At 40.6% G+C, this 18772-nt stretch overlaps 1 protein-coding gene across 1 annotated transcript; it reads left to right on the top strand.

Annotated features, from left to right (window-relative positions):
- Positions 1 to 525: 525 nt before the first annotated feature.
- On the top strand, positions 526 to 16687 carry vwc2 (von Willebrand factor C domain containing 2). Its single transcript, XM_078273430.1, has 3 exons — positions 526 to 1176; positions 2601 to 2730; positions 16536 to 16687. The coding sequence occupies exons 1-3, from the start codon at positions 526 to 528 to the stop codon at positions 16685 to 16687; spliced, it is 933 nt and encodes a 310-aa protein (XP_078129556.1).
- The last annotated feature ends 2085 nt before the right edge of the window (positions 16688 to 18772 follow it).

The following is an 18772-nucleotide window of genomic DNA, read 5'->3' as shown; positions in this document are numbered from 1 at the left end:
ACTGGAATTATGTTCTATTTTCAAATCAATTTCTGCTTTTGTACAGTTAACTGTGATTCTTTTTTTCTTTTTCAAAGCAGACATTGATCCTGATTCTTTGTTCCAATGGAAGAGCAGGAGCTTAAGAGTGTTAGATTCAGGTCCTTTTTCGGCCATTTTCCGTTTACTCTGTCACTGCTGGGAGTGATTGATGCAGGGAAGTGTTACAGTATGAAGCCGTATTGATTTCCTAACACAGCTCTATGAATACTCCCTTTCCTGATGATCCAATTCACAGGCTTGCGTCACACTCAGCGGGATGCTTGCTAGACATGATGGAGCAGTGCGCCAAAGTTGCCTGAATTCCCTGTGCTGCTCTAGAGGCTAAATGAAGCAATCCCCCCCGCCTGAGATAGAAAGTGACAAAATACTGAACGCATAACCCCAGTTTAATTTTCTCTTTCCAGATGGACTGGCTCACACCTGCGATGTGAAGTGTGTTATGTGATCCAAGGTGTTTTCCCACCTCGCTGGTGGTGGGGAGAGATGCTGCACTCCGTTGCCATGACAGCAGAAGTTCTCTTTGTTCTTGGGTTTCTGATGAGCGGTGCTCAGTGTAATCCTATAGCAACCTTACCAGCGAGCCGAGAACGTCTGGAAAGAGTGTTGACCCAAGCCAGGGAGGACGGACATCAGGACGAGCAGGCCCCCGAGGAGCCGCTGAGATACGGTGCTCAGCAGCGGCTGGAAGAAATCAATGCTTTGGGCTCCAACAGGAATGCTTCGAGCCACGCCAGGCCGTACCTCAGCTCCCAGACACGAGGATCTAAAGGTGGGAAGCCTCAGGAGCTGTGGACTGAAAAGGACAGCCTGAATCAAATAGACGAGGGCCCCACCAGTGACGTCACCCTCTCCCTGGACGCCATCGACGAGTATGCCTACCCAGACTACAGGGGAAAAGGCTGCATGGATGAGAGCGGCTTTGTGTTCGCCATCGGCGACCAGTTCACCCCGGGCCCTTCGACGTGCCCTTGCCTCTGCACAGACGAGGGCCCTCTGTGCACCAAGCCAGAATGTCCCAAAGTTCACCCTCGCTGCATTAAAGTGGACACTAGCCAATGCTGCCCAATGTGCAAGGAGAAAAAGAACTACTGCGAGTTCCGGGGCAAGATCTACGCCTCGCTAGAAGAGTTTAAGGTGAGCCCATTAGCTGCATTCACTCATTTTTGACATGCTTAAACTTAAAAGAAGTGCTGACAGAACACTGCTCGCTCTTCAATGGAGTTTATCACAGGCACTACACAGAAACTAAAGTTACCTTGCCTCACAGCATGCAAGTGAGCAGGCAGGCAGATTTATAATGGCAAAGGTCAGCACTTGTCTTTTTTTCCTCACACAACGCCTGAATATTACCGGGTCTGACTTTAGCAGTGCCTGCTTCAGCAGAGTGTTTCCATATTCATTTTGTTGATACACATGACAGAGTTTCAGTTATAGTAATGTTACAACTCTGCAGAGCACGCTGCTGTATGTGGGTGTTTGTGAAGAGACACAGAGATACATCAACGTGATCTTTCATGTTTCATCTTCTGACACCTCTTTAAAAAGGCTTGACTCGGGATTGCACCGCAATCTTGGTTATATGTACATGTGCCTGCGCCTAATGCTTCTCGTTACCTTGGTGAGTGTCTCAGCAGGAGGTTAAGGCTAATATGGGATGTTCCTCCTCTAACTCACTGTGTTAGCGACAGCTCAATGTCAAGTCTCAATGTCAGGAAGCTCTGCTTTCTCAAGAGACCTACGTCAGCCTTTGCGCTGTGCGGTGGGGGGAGCTTTGAAACTAAGCAACAGGCAGGTTTTTTTATGCTTGATTGCTAAGTTCTTAGGCATTGTACTAAGTGCTGCCTCGCTCCATTTTACACAGTGGAGTGCCATGCGGAGGCACAGACCTCTGCATCTACAGCAGCGCTGGTGGAATTAACCTCTGCTTTCTTGTTGAGATTAAAGGTGTATGGCTTTATACGAGCGGCTGCTAAATGAAGCCTTTTGCAGTAAAATCGAATTCAAACTACTAGTCCCGGCTTTTGTCCCACATTTGTTTTATTTCCAGACACACCGGAATGTTTGGATAACCCATCATTTCTAATGTCTCTGTTCACGCACCAAGAAAATAGGAAGCATCCTTCTTACGTTTCCCATTGCTATTGATTTTTCCATATCCTCTGATTGGATAGGGAAGTTCAATTCTCGACTCGGCTCTCTCTCAAACGAGGCATTCATTGGCAATGAAGGTTAGAAGGATGGAACCTCCCTATAGATTGTGTTGTGACGTTGAATGCACATTGTATTAAACAAGCCGGGCAGGCAGGAGTATTGTGTGTGTGTGTGTGTGTGTGTGTGTGTGTGTGTGCGTGTGTGTATGTATGTGTGTGTAAAAGACAGAGAGCGAGAGAGACAGAGCAATGTAAAAAGAGAGACAGACACTGAGACAAACAAAGAGCCAGACACATAGATAACAAGAAATGAATTAAGAGGAGAAGACTCTTTGTTGTCTGTATGTGTGTATCTGTGTGTGAAAGGTGTATAAGGGCGTTAATTACTATTTCTTCTCTGCTGTCCAGGTGTCTCCATGTGAGAAGTGCCGATGTGAGCCAAGTGGGGAGGTGTTGTGCTCTGTGGCAGCCTGCCCTCAGACTGATTGTGTTGATCCGGAGTACGAGCCCGATCAGTGCTGTCCCATCTGCAAGACTGGTGAGCAGAGACAATTTCTTAAAAAAAAAAAAAAAAACTACTAATAAAATACTTAATTCAAGTACAACCAGTCTACTAGTGGTGGCTGCGGCAGCTCAACTCAGAGCAGACGAAGTGTCAAATGTTTTTGCTCAAGGGGACCTCAACAGGAGTTATGAGGGCAAGGTAGCGCGATGATCATTTTGCTGATGCAAAGCATGCAGCATGCTGCACTGCAGAGTTCGCAGTCTCTTGCCATATCAGATATTTGAAGTAATTAGATCTATTTCAGTGAAGTCACACCAAAAAAATGTGGCTAATCAGTTATGGCCTGTGTTTTTGTAAAACATGTGCTTATGTGACATTTTCAGTCTTAATTTCTTGTAATTACTCAGTTTATCTGAGGGAGACTGCATATGTTCCAAATATGTCGCTACCGTCTGGTACAGATAATTGAGGTCTGCTTGTATTTCTTCTGCTAGGGGTTGTAGGTTTATGATCTTGTTGATTTGAAATGCTTTGGCCTGTCGGAGAAGAAGGAATTCAGCGGCTCAGAGTCGATTATCTGAAGTTGTTTCGGATGATTCCAGACAGCATGTCCTAGATTATGTCCCCTTGTTTTTCTTGGTGTGTGACTCTAATGCAACATGGCAACGTCAGCAACATTGCTTCCTTCAGCAAATAGAATGATGACTTGCGATATGTATCTCTGACTTGGAATCTTAACGTGGCGCAGGCTGTATGCTATAAACAAGAGCAAGCAATCTGCATGAAGACAAAATCCCTGTGATAGTGACAAGTTATACAGTATGCTCCACATAAAAAGGCTTCATCTGTATGAGCCACTGTATGACACTACTGCTTGAGTAAAACTGTAAGCAAGATATTTAGATTTTCTTGGAACTGAGCACTTACACTCTAAATGATGAACACAAGAGAATTATAAATAACAGATTGTGCAAGTGAATTTACAAAAACAAGGTTGATCCTCGAAAGAGACAAAAAAAAATACAAAAACATAAACTGGATGAAATAAACCAAATGTCCACACTTATAAGATAAGAATGATAAAACTATTGATCCCACAGCAGGGAAATTCACTTGTTACAGCAGCTCAAGAGTCAAAAGGCAAAGGAAAAAAGTGATTGAAGGATAAATAAAAATGAAACAAGATAAAACAAAACTATAATATATATAATAAAATCTATATGCACCTTTCACTTACTGTATACAGATATGTCCACGATGAATAAATGGACCCATAATTGTAAGACACACATGGTGTGTACCATTGTGCTAGAAAAAAAGAGACTGTAGGCCTATATCTATTCAGGAAAAATGCAGGATGTGACTACCATCTACTTAGTTCATTTTTAATTACATCCAGAATATCCCATGAGCATTATTCATCTATCATTTTAGAGTCGTAAAACATTATAGACATGTAATGGCTTTCCGTGATTAGTTATCAATCAAACGTTGTCCCACTCAAATTAAAAGTCTGTCTAACAACCTCCAGGGACAAGTTGAAAACATTGGTAGTCATGGAGCGTTACTCACTCTATTAATATTTGCCTGTTGTAATCTTGGGGAATACTGTACATGTTGGTCCTTTGTTCCCAATTATTTTTTTTTTTTTTGCTGTTCACCAACTTTTTAGATATGCACATATTGATCATGCTGAAAGTGCTTTGTGCAGAGTTTGGGCAGCGCTCCATGCTTTCCCCTGTGAAATGCTCAGTGGATTTGCTGGGTTACATCCGCAGGCACTGTGTCTAGGAGACAGATGTAGACACAGTACCGTACTCTATGTGCATAGATGTGACAGACTGAAGAGAGTATAATCAAAAGTCCAACCAAATCCAAGGGCTCATTCAGCCGTTAAGGATTTTCACTTTTAAGACGGCATCAGTCCCTATTACCATAAGATTACCACACATTACCATTCAATAAACTCACGTTTTTGCTCACTGTGTTTGAGACGCCAAGGCACTACACCGATTTTACACATTGAGAACAGTTGACTCATCATGAGGAGTACTACCCAGCCTTTCTAAACCTGCACTATAAATTGGGGTTGTGGAGTTTGAAATATGTGGGCTGTAGTCTCACTTTCCCAGACCATCCGCCAAGGCGCTGCAGAAGAGGGTCTGGCAAGTCCAAACAGCATTCCAGGATGGGAGAAAAACGTGCTCTGGTTTATTGGCATTTCTTTAAACCAATCACAGTCATCATGGGCGGCGCTTAGCACCGCACGGAGCCACTGCAACGTAGCCTTGGGAAGTAACTTGTTTTGATGGAATGTGTACGTTGGTAAGGTTGTTTTAGTCGTGCGAGAGAAAACTCAGATTGTACAGATAGTCTAGCTAGCTGTTTCAATATACCTTGCAGAGATTGGAGGAGCAGTTAACCATAGTCCTCATAAATCCACCAGAGTTTAAAATTCCAACACAAAGAAAGTGGAAGAAAATGGACATCGGCGAAAAGACATGCATCTGGCGTAATTTCCTGTGGCACCCGAGCAGTCTCGGAAGTGGAACGTGGTGGATATAGACTATGTGGGCTGTATCCAGGCAGAGAAGTGTTTAATACAGTTGTGAAGTAGGTGTAACAGCTGTTTCTGGAAGTAAAACCCCACTGTAAGTTCTCATTTAAAATGTTTCTTTTAATGGTACCTTCAATGTTGCTCAACATACACAGGAGCCTCAGGAATGATTCAACAATGCTATATGTTAACGTTATGTGGCCCTCAGTTTAAATCATTTCACCTATGTTTCTGAGAAATAGTTTGGTTTGCCAGTTTGGCATGGCTGACCGCTCTAAAGACTACAATACCCATGAACCTTGACCACTGTTGCTGTGGAGAAAAAGCCAGGCAGAGGCTTTGTTGTTGAATTTGTTTACAAACCACGGCACCATAGTTGCTGAATTAATTTCAAAATGAGCCCAGAAAGTAAATTAATTTATGCTCCAGATAGTATATTTCTTGCAGAAATGCACCTTGGGAGTTAAAATTAACTTCTCCCTCTAATTGTTTATTTAAACAGGCTTTACCTTTGATTTTGTATTAAAGAACCAGATTTCTCTAATGCAGCTGTTCCTCATTTGTACTGATGATTCAACCAGGAAAGTTTGTAGTTTCATTTAGCCACTTTCCTTTGAAGAGACATGTGCAAGCTTCAAAATTCACTAGTGGGCTATTTACTAGTCTATATCGACGACATTCCACTTCCAGGATTGTTCAGGTGCTGCCGGAAATTCTGCCGGATGTCCCTCTTTGTGTTGGCATTTTAAACTCTGGTGGATTTATGAGGACTATGGTTAACTGCTCTGGTTAACTGCACTGAGGAAGGTCTGGCAACGTGATGCTGAACAGTCTCATTCAGCACCACGGACAGCTCCCTGCACAGCCAGGTCTGGCAATGCAAGACTAGGTATTTTATGTCGTAGAGCAACATGGAAATATCTCTAAGCTTGTGTTAACCACAGACCTTATTTCAGGCAGCCCATTCAAAAAACCTATTGACTTTGAGACAAATCAAAATTTCTGGGGTTTAGGACTCCTGCAGCACTCTATAGGGACTAACAGTCAGGATCTATTAGGCTCTGCTGCATTGAGTTTGACCACTCTTTGTTATTTTTTTGTATCCCTTTAACCTGGTCGTTTTCCATCACCCATACACCTGTACGGCACTTTTCTAAATTTAGAATTCTGTTCTTACATCGTCATGCAGCCTCTGTCAACTTGGCCCCACACACTTTTAGAGTAAATTTACAGGAACACGGTGATATTTATGAAGATTCAGAAATAGCCGTTGGCAGCATTTAGGCCTCATTTGCACAGCATTCAGGCTACCGTGTTTTTACAGCAGCAGCAGGTGAGAGTTGTCTGTTAAAAATAAATATATTTTTACGGTTTGTGCCAATCATTTAGACTAACTTTCTCATTTATTCGCTCCTGCTGGTGTTTTCACATATTCAGGATAGCTGTGAATTTCAGAGCTGTTAATTAGGCAGAGTTGAGTCTCGTTGTGGCAGAATGTGTTCAACAACCTCGTACTGGGCAGGGAATATATCTGGCTATGATTTGATGAAAAGGGCTGATGTGGTTGTCACCGTGTAAACAGGAAGTGTAAACACTCTCCGCAATCACCAAACAAATTTGTAAGTGTCAGACTCTGCACAATGCTGGTCACCTTCCACTGGAGTAAATGGTGGTCTCTGCCCTGGGAATAATTCATCAAAAAAATGTCGCTCTGAAGACTTAATTGTCACGTTTACATTTGCATTTGCAGTTCATTTCACGCTAGACTTGACACCTTGTAGTAAACATAATAAACAACATGTTAAAAAATGAACTACAAAGGCAGATACCTTATTAAATAATTGGATGATACATTAATCGGACATAAACTAAATGAGACGTCACTCTAAAATGACAGCACTGATTCTTCCTTCAGCTTACACATTAGATTTCACTTTGTCTTTTATTCATGATGCCTCTTTGCCAGGTATTACAGACGCCTTGATTTAAATGATGAGGATCATTGATTGTCAGCTCCCATCTCGCCACCGTTGATCATGCAGCGCTCAATACGAGACAGCGCCGCAGTGGTAGCTCCGTGATGAAATACTGATGATGTAAAATAAGGTTATTGGAGGTCGTCAGAGAGTTCCCGCTCAGGTTGGTGTTGTTTGTCTTGTCTGCAGATGTTGTTTGAAGTGTAGACAGATGTTAAGACCTCCCAGGAACCCTGATGCATCCGGCGTGCCACATCAAAGCTCAGCTCATTAATGGGAAAGAATTAAATAGTCATCCAGATGTGTAATGTCACTGAAAAGGAAAAGTAAACAGTGTCGTAGAGTTAAAAACTGAGCATAAAGACATCGGATCTGTAAAGAGAAAATAACTCAGATTTAGTTTCTCATTCAACAAGTCATGCTACCTTTTACCCTTATTACACAGCTAACAGCCCTTCTCCTGTTTACCATTTTCATAACTATTGATATGAATCACAATGAAGTATTTCAATGTTTGATAAGTTCACTAAATATGTAAACGCATTATCTTGGCCTTTTCAGGCATGCAAAATCAATGCTTATGGCAGAGCACCCTGTCTCAGATGTGTCATTCAGCCTGTATGTGAGAGACACTTGGGGAAGAGCCAGGCGAGGAAGATGAAAGTATCACTAGCATCCACCCCAGACAGTTGTTCATGAATATCAAAGAACAGCTGTGAATGGAGGCAGGTTCTCATCATTTTTTACTCATTATCTCAAAGCACTGGAACACATTGCAATTAAATGGTTTCATACCCTCTAAAGTTTGTGACTCGCTCGCCACCATGAAGTTTGAGTAAGTTTAAACAATACTTATTAATGCAAAGAACACCTCAATACAACACATCAATACAAGTCAAAGAGGGGAAAACATGTCAGTGCTTAGTATTATGTTTTGTTTCTACAATAGTGTTATTTTTTTTCCTTCAATATAGACGTGATAAGTGTTTGTTGTAAATTCTAAGCCAAGTGTTGTCTGTCTCGCAGCGTCTGCTTTTGAAGAATGCTTAGGGGAAAAAAATCTATGCAGGAGAAGCCTTTCTCCTCATCACCTCGGCTGTGGCTCCCTCCCTCTTGTCCTTTGCTCTTGCAGGGTATCGCCTTGGCAACGTGTGAGGGAACAAGTGGTGCTCTTCAAGACTTAGACATTAGGGTCAACACTAATCTTGGGGGGGGGGGGGTGATAAACAGCCTGAACCCGAGCCAAAATCACTTCAAATAAAGCAACACAAGACATGGTAGCCTGGTTGCCAAGAGAGATGGGGACTAATTTAAATGAAAAGAGGCATGATTCATAGAGGGCCTTTAAAGATGTGGCAGTTTTCTTTTTTTTTTTAAAGGAATACAAATACAAAATACAAAAAAAATACGACTGAAAGGAAAGTTGTTTATGTGGATGTGAAATGGTGTGGTTTGTCAATTTGAAGCAGCCTCCATCTCATCTTGACACGGAAAAGGAACAGTGTAGCGAACAGAGCTAGTCAATAAATGCAGAAGTGAATGCTCCTTTTTTAATTGACTGTTCGCTAAACCCTGCTTCCCCAAATTACTGTTACTGCTGTCAAACTTACACATACGTAGTTTGCAATGGTAACAGTGGCAAATTTACTATCACATTCCCAGTCAGTTTGAAACAATCAATCTTCGTTTTCGTGTTGGCTAGAATGACAAATGTTGTTGGCAGATGTTTTTAAAATGTATCCAGCCAGCATAAGCTAATGTTAACGCTAAAACTCTGTCCGTCTCCAGCTGACTTTATTGCTTCCAGCTGATTACTTTTAAAACAAAAACAAAAACTGTAAATTAGTCTTTTATGCGCACATGATGGCTACATATGATGTAATGCTGAGACGCTAAGGCTCCTGGCAAAAAGTCTGCATGCTCTTCAGCTGATGATACATAGAAGACGTGCAGAGACTGTAAAGGTGCAGCATTGTTTGTGTCCTATAGGGTATTATAAACACAAAAAATAATACAAATGTTGTTGTTCTAAGACAATGCTTCAATGTTTTCAAACAGTAAGCTTTTCTTGGACAAGGGAAAAGAATTTGAGGATGAGGAATACCTGATGAGTTTGGCAAACGTAACCGTGTTTAATGCAAATTGCTGCCGCGTAAACTTCCCTGAACCAAATAAAGAGAGTTAAGCGAACAGTTCAATTAATAGTACAATTGTTGCTTCTTTTTAAAATGTGTTACTTCAGTATACAACAAACATAATGATGACCAGTAATTAACATTTTACACAATGACTGTTGGCCATGATGTAATCAGGAATAACAACTAAAAGCCTTTAAGATAAACTGGAGTGGGAAAGTAGGACTTTTTGCATCATTTAATGGATTCACAAAAGGTTCTTTTTCGTTTTTCATTTTTCACCTTTTGGTTTTATTATTTCATCACACAGCTACATTTTATTATCTGAAGGTAATTTTCCACGACTGGACTTCAGAGTTATGATTGCAATAGAGAAAGAAAGGTCACTATAATGAAGGTAATAGTTAGTCACATTATGTCTTAACAATTACAGGACTGCTGGGTTCACTGAGAGGTTTTCAGCTTTGCTCTGCCAGTTTGGGGTTTCTTCCGAATAAAAAGTCAACATTAATGTGACTTCCAAAGACATTTTTCACAAATACAGAAATGGAGATATTCCAGATTGACGTCAAAGCTTTAAATGTAGTTATACTGTTAAGTAAATCTGTCACGTGGACACCGCTGTGATGGCTGGAGAGCGTTTGTGGCTCCGTCCCTGTGAAGGACATCGGTCGTGACAGTCATGCTACTTGTGTGCAGCTGTGTTGCTCAGCCACAAAGATGATCAGTGGGTGCAGTCACTGGAGACATGCAAACAAACATTCACATGAGGTGGCACTTCCTTAAAAACTCACTTTCACTGTCTTTAATGCAAGGCGGTTCATATTTAAAAGTCTGAACCCGTTTTACGCAGAATCTCTGATAGAAATTATTTATATTGTTGTTAAATCAGTCTCCCCTTGCAAAGTTCTCCCACTTCCTGTCTTTACAAAGCAAGGGCATTTTTATTCTGCATTTATAATGCAAATGTACTCAAGAAATGCATTAACATGAGTGATTTCTGCTATTCTTCTCTTTCCATTAACTTATAATGGAGCTCGGCAGGTTTTTTTTTTTTTACATTTCAGAATAAAGGGGTGTGATGATCGGGATGTGTCCTCGTTTCCCTGTCCATTATCTGGCACTGCTACAGAGCCAATAGCCACAGGTGCTAATGGCCATGTTTTTCACAAGCTGCCCATGCCAACTTCTTACACGCTGTAGCGACAGTTTGGGTCCAACTGTTCGTGCACATGCACAGTCCATTTGTCTCTGCCTCTTGTTGAAAAGCTCTGAAGCCTGATGTGCCTATAAAAATCTCTTTTTTGCCACAGAGAGGCACAGAAAGACAGATAATGATGGAGAGACAGGGATGTATTATATTAATGAAGCAATGGCAAAAAGGTGGGTGTTATATGAATGGCAGATTAATAGGGTGACAGCAATGAGTAAGCACAGGGGCGCCGAATCCATGCATTAATTAACACAAATGAGTGTCATGCTACTGTGAGTGACTGGCTGACAGGCTGTGGTTTAATCCCAGCTCCAGGAGGAAGTACTTTTGATTTATTTTGTAAAGTGCATTATTCTTTTTTGCATTTTTCTCAACTAGCATATCCTTGACATGTGCGTCTTTTATTCGAGACATTGTGTTCTAAATGTCGCTAATGATGATGAATCAGTAGCGACAGCAGCCTGGGCCACAGTTGTTATTCAGATTGGGTGTGTGCGTGTTCATCTGAAGACTTATAAATGTTTTTGGGTTGACATTTTGACAGGCCTCTGCAAACTATTCACATTGATTGATGTGCCAGCACACTCCTTCTGGGTGCTGCTGTCCAATGAAATGCAGTGGCTGCAGCTGAAAGACTCCCCATTTATCAGAATCTTAATTATACAACAGAGTGGCTCAAGACCTTGTTAGTCTAAGGGAAATAGCCATTGTTATGCTATACCTGCTGTTGTGGAAGCAATTCCGCAGTGTTTATATTTTGCAGTGCGGCATGAGAGATAATGGATGATTTATGAGATCTTTTTTCCAGCCACTGGCTGAGGACAGAGGCACCCTTATGAAACAAAAGTCTTCCCATTACGCATAGTACCAAAGAAGGTAATGCTGTAGATCAGGTTGTCTTCAACGTTTTTTAGGCCAAGGACCCCTTAAAGAGAAACGGAGTAGGGACCCCCTACTACATAAACTGTATAACATTGAGTTGCATATTAAACTGGTTTGGATGAATTTAAATAAATGGATATTAATATATTATTTATACATCATGTTTTCATGTTAAACATACATGTGGAACAGTGAATCCTTAAACTTAACTGTATGGCTGCCATAGTGGCCACCTTGCCCATAGTAGCCTAAGCTTCAATATGTAAATTAAATGTTTAGTTTTTTCACCAATAGGTCAATTTATCTTTGCTGTTAATATGTTGGATTCATGTTAATGTATATTTTCAGACATTTTACTTTTTTGAAAAAAATAAACTTTCAAAAAATTATCTTTTTGACATAATTTGGCAGCCCCCCTGCACTAAATCTGAGGACCCCCTCAGGGGTCACGGACCCCCTGTTGAAGATCTCTGCTGTAGATAATGCAAGGAGGACCTCTATGTTTAGTATTGTGACAGAAGGAAGCCACAAAAAAAGCCAGGCTCCAGTGGTAGTTTATTTCTTTGCACGTCTCTGTGCGGCTTACAGGGCTTAGTTCTTTACAACTATTACCTTCAACTTCAAAATTTCCATTAGTGAGATCCAATTTCCTTCAAAATAATAAAAAAAGAACAGTCCCTTGGGGTGCACTTCAGAACTATATTAAAGCACTGTGTAACAGTGCTTAATTTGTTTTTTTTTTATGCACAATTCCCACTCTGCATTCCAACCTTGAAATTATGGAGGAAGGCTGCCTTCAGCAAGATTTCTGCTTTACTTGTGGTGTAGCCAATTTAAGGAGTGTGGAACAAAACACCATTGAATACGTCTCATGTGCGCATTAAAATGGAATTAAATTTGAGTCTGAATAAAAAAAAAAACTTGGGTTAAATTTCTGAATCCCAGAAGATGACAGTGGAAGAGATAATCATGTGAATTCAGCGTAATCATCGTAATTCCAGGAGGCTTTTGTTTCCTGAAGGGTGCTTGGTCTTCCAGAATGAAAATGCTCCCATACATAAATCATGAGTGGTCACGCAGCTATTTTGACAAGTGGATACAAAGCCAATTGATGATTCATGGCAGATTGGGGGGGAAAATGTCACAAACTGCTAATTCTACCTTTAAAGGGACCCATGTTAAATGTGATCAGCATTGGTTTCACTCTGAATGAAATCATGTCAGAAATCTTGATGCTTGTGTATTTTTTTCTATGTCTCTTATAACACTATTTTGGGAAGCAATCAATGAAAACTCAGACGAGAGAACCCATTTTCCACTGAGAGAAATGAAATGAAGGGCAGCCCATTTGGTCTCTTGTGTTTATTCTCTTCTTTGACTGCCTGCACTCAAGTTTGCTAGGATGTCATGAAAGTTATTTTAAAGAAACAAGATAAGATGACTAACAGCATTGAACTCCATATGGGAATGTGGCCATTGCAACAGACATGGCATCTAAAAGTAGTGTTAAAACAAAAACTGAAGTCCTGTCCTACTTTCTAACTAGTTTTACAATATATTTTCTCATAGAGGGATTTCTTTGTGGAAAGCTGAAATATGTAGCTGGGTAATTCTGCTCATAATCCTCTTATATCTGGTATACATATGCTCATATAAATGACTATCTACTAGTTATTAAAATGTAAGCACTTTGTCAGAGCATTGACCTACTTCAGCTTGCGTCTTTCACTAAAACAGAAATGTTATTAAAACCTTGTCATTTAACAATATATACAATACAATATAAAATGTATGAAATATTTTTTGTTGAAAAAATGTGGTAGGCTGTATTAGGCTATTTTATTAGCAATAGCAGTAGTATAATTTAGCTTAGAATAGCACTAGCAACACAATTCAGCTCTTTGGAAACTACAAAATGCACAGTGGAACAAAGGCAACAACAATTAGCATGAAGAGGGCTCTGTGCTCTGTATAATGGTAATAACCAGAGCCAAACCACATTTGTTGAGCAAACACGTTTGGCAAACTTAAAATGCAGAGAACAACCCCCTGGTCACATAAAAAAAACAGCCATTCATGTTGGTAGATGCAGCTAAGGCTATTTGGTAAGTCGTTAGGCTAACAAGCTAACTGAGATACAGTAATTCTAGTACATGAGTCAGCAGCAAGGGCACTATTCCTTTAACGTTAGCTTGTGTCCTCAGTTAGCACCCAGCTACCTTTAATGAGCCAGACACACTCTTTACCAGTATTGTAACTTACACTGATCCTCAGTGCTAACATTAGCTAATATTAGCCACCATAAGCTACTGGTCACACAAGACCAAGTAGGCTATCAGCAAAAAAACAAACAACCCCACAACTTTTCATTTGTAAGAGAAAGAATGTTCTTTCATCTTTCAAATGTTATGGAGTCTCACTTATGCTCAACTAACTAGCTGCCTCCAATCTAAGCACTGACATCTGTTCATATACTTTAAGACTCATTTTGTTGGTTGGGGCTCAGGTTATGAAGTGCACATAAAAGAGATGTGTCCCCGGGCCCTTGTGATGTGAAATAAAATGTTGCAATATGTTAGTCTGGGTCAACGCAATGATTCATAGGCTATTTATCCTTTTGTTTAATGTCACTTACCAGGTTTATCGACAAAAGGCCAAGCAAGAATTTCTATTCGTATAACTGCAGAATTTACAGATTGTTGCATTTCATAATTTACATAAAAGGTGTCTTCAGGGGTCTGGAATTTCAAACTGATTGGGATCCTTCAAGCAGCACAAAATAATGTGACTTTGAATTGTGTTTTCAGTCCTCATTTTACACATTGAACCATGTCCTTGGTGGGTGTAGTGGCAGAAACATAACACAGGCGAGTGCAACCTCAATTACACAGGTATTTTTTTCTTTTGTTGTCTATGACACAAGTCAGAACTTGAACAATAACACATTAAAGCTTGTGTAGGCAGAAGGCAAAAAATGCCAGAATTTGAAGTAAAATGAGACTTCTTCCTGCAGCTCTCCCTCTACTCTATCTCTGTGCAACCCCTCCAATCAGACGAGCGCGGGCATGCACTGCATGGCTTCATACTGTAAACGGCTAAACTACGGGCTTGTCTACCACATTTACATTTCCTCTCACACCGCCTCTGGCGTCTCCTCATTCGGATGACTGCAGTAGGCGGTGCCGTGGCTTCGGCCACTGGTCCTCAAAACAGGCTGTTGCCAACCGAACAAGGAGACGCCGTAGGTGGTGTGAGAGAAAACGCAAATATGGCTAGATGTTCGTGCTAGATTAAGGAGTAACCCCAGCAGAGCAGCTCTCCCAACAGTTTTCACAGCAAATGTCCGCTCCCTAGACAATAAGCTCAAGAACAATTTCGTTCTTATATGTACTGTATACAGGTGCTGGTCATATAATTAGAATATCATGAAAAAGTTGATTTATTTCAGTAATTTCATTCAAAAAGTGAAACTTGATATTTTTTTTTTCAATTTCTTTTAATTTTGATGATTATAACTGACAACTGATGAAAACCCCAAATTCAGTATCTCAGAAAATTTGAATATTGTGAAAAGTTTCAATACTGAAGACACCTGGTGCCAAACTCTAATCAGCTAATTAACTCAAAACACCTGCAAAGGCCTTTAAATGGTCTCTCAGTCTAGTTCTGTAGGCTACACAATCACGGGGAAGACTGCTGCCTGGACAGCTGTCCAAAAGACGACCATTGGAGTGGAGAGGCACAGAATCCACGTTGCTTGAAGTCCAGTGTGAAGTTTCCACAGTCAGTGATGGTTTGGGGTGCCATGTCATCTGCTGGTGTTGGTCCACTGTGTTTTCTGAGGTCCAGGGTCAATGCAGCCGTCTACCAGGAAGTTTTAAAGCACTTCATGCTTCCTGCTGCTAACCAACTTTATGGAGATGCAGATTTCATTTTCCAACAGGACTTGGCACCTGCACACAGTGCCAAAGCTACCAGTACCTGGTTTAAGGACCATGGTATCCCTGTTCTTAATTGGCCAGCAAACTCGCCTGACCTTAACCCTATAGAAAATCTATGGGGTATTGTGAAGAGGATGATGCGATGCTCCAGACCCAACAATGCAGAAGAGCTGAAGGCCACTATCAGAGCAACCTGGGCTCTCATAACACCTGAGCAGTGCCACAGACTGATCGACTCCATGCCACGCCGCATTGCTGCAGTAATTCAGGCAAAAGGAGCCCCAACTAAGTATTGAGTGCTGTACATGCTCATACTTTTCATGTTCATACTTTTCAGTTGGCCAACATTTCTAAAAATCCTTTTTTGTATTGGTCTTAAGTAATATTCTAATTTTCGGAGATACTGAATTTGGCATTTTCATTATTTGTCAGTTATAATCATCACAATTAAACGAAATGAGCATTTGAAATATATCACTCTGTGTGTGATGAATGAATATAATATACAAATTTCACTTTTTGAATGTAATTACTGAAATAAATCAACTTTTTCATGATATTCAAATTATATGACCAGCACCTGTATACTGTAGATGGATGGCAATCAAGTTTCTTATCTAATAGTTTAGCTTTGAATTGGCTGCAGCCCTGAGCCCTTGGCTACAGTTAGTAGAACTTTCACTGAAGGAATGTGCATGGGCATCTGCGTTTGTAGAACAGCCAATAGGAATGCTTTCTCTCTGAAAGCACTTGTGATTGGCCAAAGTCTCCTGTTACAGGCTAGATTTTCTAAAGCCTGAAAACAGAGCCAAGGAGGAGATGCAGAAGTCTAGTTTTCTTTCAGACCACTTGACTTACAAGATGATGAAAGATTAATACCAAATTCTTGCCTAACAGCAAGAATAAACTTCCTAGTTTGACCAGAGCAACAGTTCACACAGCATATTAAATTAGAGGACCTAAGTAAATCCTGCAATTTCAGCATTCAGAGTCACTCGTTAATGTGACATGGTGCTGACAACACAAAAGAATCATATTAATAATATATAAGGCCAATTTGAGATACCATTTTGAAACATATTATAAGGCTTGTTTTAGGTTTTGCTTTATAATGTCCCTGTTTTTCTTGTACAGGGCCAAATTGCTACGTGGACACATCAGTGATACCAGCCGGCCGAGAGGTGAAGATTGATGAGTGTACAATCTGCTACTGCACATATGAGGAGGGCACATGGCAGATTGAGCGTCAGGCCACCTGCAGTAAGAACGAGTGCCAGCTGAGCTAAAGACTGGCACGGTCAGAGGAGACATTGGCACGCAACACCAGCGCCAATCTGCATGTAAACTCTCGGCCTTTCACTCAGTCTAGACATCAGGGTCGGACAGAAGCCCTGGAGCATTTCAGCATTTATAGTCACTCCTGTATTACTGGAAGAAAAAAAAATGCTTTTATGAAAGTTTATAATCCACACACAGAATATCTATTTATCTATGTACTGAATTATTTATGACTATAGACAAATAAAGGAGTAATAATGCTGAACTAGTGAACACATATTTTTTATAGCCTCTGTATTTTATTAAGCAATGTATTGGGCCAGAGGTCAAAAAAACAGAATGTATAGAACACACACGGCTGTCTTTGGAGATGAAAACCTCAATGTCTTGACATTCAATGTCACCTGACAAATCCTGACACCCGTCCCTCTACCACCAAAGTGCAGGCTAGACTATGTGCAGTCCACTTCAGAATTATGGGTACAAAATTGCTGTGTTAGACGATCAAGTGCAGGGTTAAAAACAATGGGAAAACAGAAGGAAATTCTAGACTTGACTGTTTCCTAATTTCTTTTACCTTTTTTTTGGATGTTCAAATGTGTTTTGATTTGAAAGTGCTTTTTTGTAATTTCTCTTGGTATCGTGCGTTCTTGTTTCAAATAAATGCCAGACTGCTCTCTGTAAATGGTCAAATGGTACTTACTTAGTAAGCACTGTGGGGAGGATGGTGTTTCACATTCGCAGACTTACAAATGAATACAATGTTTGAAATTTCACTTGAATCAACAAATGACACTGAGATGGAACGATCAAACCAATTTCATCCAATTTTGTGTTTCACATATCACAGGTAACGTTTGAATGTGACAAACATGTACAAATCCACTCTTTAGATGTAAGCATTTTTTGCTTTTTAAGCTCTAGAATGAGAATAGTGTGTGTAAAAGCTACAGTTAAATTTGTAATGAGTTGTCAAGAGTTTATTAAGCTATTTAGTAATGCTGCGGTTTCATTTGCAATAGCTATAAACATCACAATATAAACAAGAGAGGTTGGAATCTCAATCTCAATAGTTGCCTCTGGATTTCCATCTTTATTAATCACAGAAAGACTGGACACTATGATGCCAATTTTCTAACAACATTTAGAAATTGGAAGGTCATAAGTCTTGCGCAGCATATTTTTCTTGTCTTCATCTTCACTTTGAGGATGACGGGTAATGAAAGCATGATTCTGGCAGAGGGCTCGTCGACCAGCGGATAAAATTGATGATTACCAATTTAAGTTTGGGTTATGAACACTGAAGAGCAGTCTGTGATAAATGGATGCAGATGTTGTGTGTCTGGTTTGTTTTTCCTGTCATCTTTTGCATCTGCAGCACGGCACTCTCTGTGTCACCCTTTGCAATGTGCAGGCCACTCCGCAAAACTCTTTCATCAAGGGGTTGCCAGACAACGATGTTGCATCTCCAGCCGTGAGACGTGCCTGTCAGCCAGCCGGCAGGATCGAGGTAAATAAGCCTAAATGCATGTACATGCTACGTGACAGGCTTCTCACAGAGCAGTAGCGGAGAGGTGGCACAGATCTATTAAGGTTTTCTGGCCAGCCTTCACTCCTCTGTTTCTACAACTGTAAAGGTCCTCTCAAACCAAACTCATTCATTCAAGGAAAACAGGACTTGTGCTTGTGCATACAAGTAGTATATGATTGTGGGATTTTCTCTCCTATCCACAAGTCCTCACTAGTAATACAAAGTGCTCCTTTTCATGCCTCCCCTCAATTTCTGTCTATTTAGAGGAATTACTGCTGTGTTGTGTCTATTCTTTCATTTTACAAGCTAATACTCCCTTATGTCTAATTGCCCAAGCAGCTAACCTGCTGTGATTTACTCAGTGAAGTAATGACTCTGATCAGTGATGTTATCTGTCACCCCTACCTGCTCTGCCCAGGTCATTAACATTAACAATTGGCTTTAGATCAGTTCGCATTCCAGCAGTTATTTAAGATCAGCTTTGTGCATGATTGGATAGAAGAAAGCAGTCATTAAGACTGCCCATAAAGTCTACTCATCAGAAAAGAGGCCGGGTCTTTTA

This window comes from Sander vitreus, chromosome 17 (assembly GCF_031162955.1).
Source record: "Sander vitreus isolate 19-12246 chromosome 17, sanVit1, whole genome shotgun sequence".
NCBI classification, from domain to species: domain Eukaryota; kingdom Metazoa; phylum Chordata; class Actinopteri; order Perciformes; family Percidae; genus Sander; species Sander vitreus.
The sequence above is the reverse complement of the archived record's forward strand: the minus strand, read 5'-3'. Positions and strand labels throughout refer to the sequence as shown.